The 5,667-nt window shown below is 40.3% G+C and overlaps 1 protein-coding gene across 2 annotated transcripts in view; it reads left to right on the plus strand.

Annotated features, from left to right (window-relative positions):
* SYK (spleen tyrosine kinase) overlaps positions 1–5,096 on the plus strand; it is a 248,996-nt gene extending 243,900 nt beyond the window's left edge. For both annotated transcript variants that reach the window (XM_006901174.1, XM_006901175.1), the window contains one exon: positions 5,024–5,096. In XM_006901174.1, the coding sequence (XP_006901236.1) occupies positions 5,024–5,096 (73 nt within the window). The remainder of the gene's footprint in view (positions 1–5,023) is intronic.
* Positions 5,097–5,667: the final 571 nt, after the last annotated feature.

A 5,667-nucleotide genomic window follows, 5' to 3' on the forward strand; every position in this document is an offset into this window, starting at 1 on the left:
CTGCAGTCCTTGACTATCTGCAGCAAGCACTTCAGGTCCTCCTCAGTTTCAGCAAGCAGTGTTGTGTCATCTTCATTTGTATATAGGGTTTTCAGAGGCCTGCTATTTCGGAAGTGGATGGCCAATCCTTCTTCCTAGTCTGTCTTAATCTGAATGTTCAGATTTAGAGAAGTATCAGGCAGACCAGCATTTTATAGAAAAAGTGAAAGGTATATCCCTTATTGTGGAGTTAACCATTAGTGTCAGTGTTGTCCCTGCCTTTGGCACACTGGTCTTTACCCTATATTTCCCTGCTCCACCATCCACCAGGATACCCATCCACTTCTACCCACTCCCTTCACCTCTATTTCCCATTGACCAGCCCTTGATCTAATAGCTTCTATATGAAGCTTCCTAGGCTTCTGTGATTCCAAACACATCAGCTGCTGGTAGTTCCTTATGTTGGGACCAATGTCTCTGAAGTTTAGTGGTAATGTTTCCCGAGGGAAAGCGATGTGTCCTGTAGAACTGGTGTGTAAATAGGTTTTTCTTGGCCTGAGGGCCACATGCCCAAGGGCCCGAACAAATGCCGCCTGGTTTTGGCATCTTCTGTGTTACCTGAGAAAATGGGCGGTGATTTGAGTTCTTCCAAACTTTTCTTTAATGAAATTTATAGTCCTTGGTTTTAGTCTTAGGTCCATGATCCATTTTGAGTTGGTTTTTGTATATGGAATGAAGTGTGAATCTTGCTTGAATTTTCTACAAATAGTTTTCCAATTTTGCCAGCACCATTTGTTAAAAAGCCTGTCATTTCCCCACTTAACTGATTTTATCTCTTTGTCAAAAATCAATTGACCTATGTAGATGGGCTGATTTCTGGATTCTCTATTCTATTCCATTGATCTACTTGTTTGTACCAGTACCATACTGTCTTGGCCCCCACAGCAGTGTAGTAGGATTTTAAATCAGGGAGTGAGATGCCTCCTACCTTGTTTCTATTTTTAAGGAGTGCTTTGCTTATTCAGGATCTCTTTCCATTCCAAATGAAATTGGAGATTGCCTTTTCCATCTCATTGAAGAATGGAATTGGTATTTGTATTGGGATTACTAGGGATATTATAACTAATGTAAGATGGATCTTGGCAGAAAGCAGAGACTACCAGAGGAATGTCTATCTGTGCTTCATTGACTATGTAAAAGCTCTTGACTTATGTGGATCACAACAATCTATGGCTGACTCTGAGGGAATCCCAGAACATTTGATTGTGCTTATGTGAAACTTGTACTTGGACCAAGAGGCCGTTGTCCGAACAGAGCAAAGGAGACACTACATGGTTCAAAATCAAGAAGGGGGTCCATCAGGGATGTATTTTGTCTCCATACCTTTTCAGTCTGTATGCAGAACAGATCATCTGAGACACTGGGCTGTACAAAGAGGAATGTGGCATCAGGATTGGTGAAAAGTCATCAACAACCTGTGTTATGCAGATGATGCAACCCTGCTTGCTGAAACCGAGGAGGACCTGAAGCGCTTGCTGCAGAAGGTCAAGGACTGCAGCCTTCAATACGGATTGAAGCTCAACGTCAAGATAACAAAGATTCTCACCACTGGGCCAATTGACGGCATCAGTATGGATGGTGAAGAGATTGAGATAGTTACCAGTTTTAGTTTACTTGATTCCACAGTTAACACTCTTGGTAACAGCAGCCAGGAAATCAGGAGACAAATTACATTGGGAAAGTCAGCTGTGAGGGACCTCTCAAGAGTACTGAAGAACAGTGGCATCAGGCTGGAGACTAAGGTGTGCCTGATCCAAGCTGTAGTCTTCACAATTAAGTGCTATGCATCAGAGAGTTGAACAGTGACTAGGGGTGATAACAAGAGAATTGATGGCTTTGAGCTCTGGTGCTGGAGAAGAGTGTTGAATATACCATGGACTGCTAGGAGAACAAACAGGTTAGTCCTGGAGAGGGTAAAGCCAGAATGCTCCTTGGAGTCAAGGATTTGAAGGTTCCTCTGACATACTTTGGGCATGTTGCAAAGGGAGACTTGGAGCTCCTTGGAGCGGTTCATCATGTTTGGGAGAGTGGAGGGACGGTGCAGGAGAGGAAAACCCTTGATGAAATAGACCGATTCTGTGATTGGGGTGGTACAATGAGTGTGTCGGAGATGGCAAGGTTGGCACAGGATATAGCAGCATTTAGGGCTCTTGTACATAGGGTGGCTATGAGTCTCAGGTGACGTGATGGCACCTAACAACAACAACAACAACATTGGGATTACATTGAACATGTAAATTGCCTTTGGTAGTACTGCCACCTTCACAGTATTAACTCTTCCTATCCATGAGCAAGAAAAATTCTTCCACTTCTTCAGGTCTCTTTTTGTTTCTTATAGTAATGGTTTATAATTTTCTTTGACTAGATCTTTTGTGTTTCTGGTTAGGTTTACTCTCAAGTATTTAATCTTGTGATTAGCTGTTGTGAAGGGTATTGTTTTTCTTAGCTCCAGTTCGGCACTTTGTCACTATAAAGAAATCCAATTGATTTTTTTATGTTGCTCTTGTATCCTGACACTTTGGTGAATTGGTCATCTATGTCCAGTAGTTTTCTTGCTGAGTCTTTAGGGTTTTCTAAATATGCTGTCATATCATCTGCGTAGAAAGATAATTTTACCTCCTCTTTGCCAATTTGGATACCTCTTTTTTCCTTCTCTTGCCTTATTGCTATCACTAAGACTTCCAATACCAAATTGAATAGGAAAGGTGATGGTGGGCATCCTTTCCTGGTTCCTGTTTCATAGTAATGCCTTAAATCTCTCTCCATTGAGAACAATATTTGCTCTTGGGTTTGTGCATATACTTTTTACTATGTTGAAGAAATTCCCCTCTAATCCTATTTTGTTTAGTGTTTTAATCAGGAAAGGGTGTTGGATTTTGTCAAAGGCCTTTTCTGCATCAATTGAGAGGGTCATGTGGTTCTTGTTCTTTGCTTTGTTAATGTGATGAATTACACTGACTGTTTTTCTTATGTTGAGCCATCCTTGCATACCTGTTATGAATCCCACTTGGTCATGGGGAATTATTATTATTTTTTTAATGTATCTGTTGGCCAGGATTTTATTCAGGATTTTTGCATCTATGTTCATGAGAGATACTGGCCTATAGTTTTCTACTACCAAGTGTTCTTATCAGGGCTACCATACATAGATCCTGATAGGAAAGAAGAAATGTAGAACAAAACCTTAAGTCTTTCATAAAAACCAAGACTTAACTGAACCAGCTGAGACGGGAAGACTTCCTGACACTCTTGCCCTGTGATATTCTTTAAGCCACAAACCAAAATTAGCCCTGAGAAAACCATTAAACTAAGTAACAGATGGTTTACAAAATAAATACTATCACTTGTGAGTACTATTGTTGTTGTTGTTGTTGTTCTATGCCATCGAGTCACTTGTGATTAAAATAGCTTTGAACCTTGCCTTATCCGGAGTTAGTCTCACTATCTCCAACAAACTCCTATTACCCCAGTTAACTGTGTCAGTCTATCTCATCTGGGGTCTTCCTCTCCTGTTCTGTCCCTCCACCCTTCGAAGAATGATGTCCTTCTCCAGGGACTGGTCTATCCTGGCCACATGCTCAAAGTATGTGAGACAGAGTTTCAAAATCCTTGCCTTCAAGGAGCAGCCTGATTTCACCCTCTCCAGGATAAATCTGTTTGTTCTCTTGGCAGTCCATGGTATGTTCAATACTCTTCTCCATTACCACAACTCAAAGGCATCAATTCTTTTTATATCTTCCATCTATCATGGTGTTGCCAGTTGGTCCAGTGGTGAGAATTTTTATCTTCTTGATGTTGAACTTCCATATTGTTGACTACAGCCCTTGTCATTCTGCAGCAGTCACTACAGGTCCTTCTCAAACTCAGCAGGCAAGGTTGTGTCATCTGCAAAATGCAGGTTGTTGATGAGTCTTCCTCCAATTCTGGTGTCACATTCAACTCATAAGGTCTAGCCTCCCTGAATGATCTGTTCTCCATATAGATTGCAGACAGGATGTATCCCTGATGCACTCCTTGCCTGATTTTGAACCAGGCAGTGTTTCCTTGCTCTGTCTAACAACTGCCTCCTGGTCTAAGTATTAGTTTTGCATGAGTACAAGTTAATGTTCTGAGATTCCCATTCTTCTCAAGGTTAGCCACAATTTATTATGCTCTTCTACAGTCAAATGCGTTTGCATAGTCAGTGAAATACAAGTAGATATTCCTCTGGTACTTTTTGCTTTTCGTCAAGATCCATCTGACATTGGCAGTAATGCCTCTGGTGCCACAGCCTCTTCTAAACTTGGCCTGTATTTCTCCTAGTTCTCTGTCAATGTACTGATCCAATAATTTTTTTATAACTATTAGCAGGATTTTGCTTGCATGTGATATCAGTGATATTGTTCAATAATTTCCACACTCTGTTGGGGCACCCTTTTCTGTGCTACTTTAAAAAATAATCAGTATGAGACTAAGAGTCAGTCATTCCTTTAAAACAAAGCTGAGAAAGTACTAGGGCAGAGAAACAGAACAATGAAAATAAAAGGAATAAAATTGTCCATGCATTGTATTCAGTGTAACCAAAGTTATTGATTTGTGTAGAAATTTTTAATGGGAACCTAAATTTTATAAAATTTCACTGAAAATGGAGTAATGAATTGCTTTTTAAAAAAAAATGATAAACATACCACATTTCTGGAGACTATTAAGGTGTGAATCAAGATGCCTGCAGTGCAAGATCCTTTCTTGCCTCTTCCAGCTTTTTCTGACTCTTCCTTGGAGTTACTGTTCCTTTCCTTCGGCTTATAGATGTCTCATTTCAACCTTTACCTCCGTATAACATAGTGTTCTCTCTATCTGTCTCTTACAAGAACACTAGCCATATTGGATTAGGGTCTATCCTAATGACCTCATCTCATTTTAGTTATATCAGAAAGAGTCAATTCAACACACAATATGCATTGACACATAATTCTTTTTTTTTTTTTTTTTTTTTGCTTTTTAGGGTGGAGAACAGACCTGGATTCGCAGCAGTGGAGCTGAGACTAAGAAATTACTATTATGATGTGGTTAATTAACCTCCATGTTGCCATCTGTAGCTGCCTTTGATCCTACAAATAATCATTGGAAGTGTAGTTCTTTCTGAGTGTTTCCATTGCTCTCTACTCATTGGGGAAGCAAGTATGCAGAACATCATACCTGAATAGTTGTTACCGAAAGCCTGCCCAAGCGCATGCCTTCCACAACGCAAGCATGACCCTGGTACATCTGTGTGAAGAAGGATTGACTGCAGGATCAGAGGAGTTACCTGAGCTGTTTTGTGTTTTTTCTCCTTTATGTATAGATTTCATGACAGGTTAAGAGTTTTCCCCAGATTTTCTTTTCTGTTTTTCAAGTCCTCAAAAGCTTGTGATGCATTTGAATATCTGCTAGGTTTAGAAGCATGTTCAGGAATGCTTGTGAAATAAATTCCAGGATGGAAGAAAGGAGCTTAACTGCCTTCAGAACATAGCTTAGACAGGATTGATGCCTGGCTACTGAAAACTTTACTGAGTGTTAAATGCTTTGAGCCTTTTGGGGGTGGGGGTGGGGTTACTTTTTTATTTTGTTTTGAAAATTGAGATGAAGTTAGTTAAGGGGGGAAAGTCT

Source organism: Elephantulus edwardii, unplaced genomic scaffold, assembly GCF_000299155.1.
Source record: "Elephantulus edwardii isolate Elephantulus edwardi_28Jun2011 unplaced genomic scaffold, EleEdw1.0 scaffold00313, whole genome shotgun sequence".
NCBI classification, from domain to species: Eukaryota; Metazoa; Chordata; class Mammalia; order Macroscelidea; family Macroscelididae; genus Elephantulus; species Elephantulus edwardii.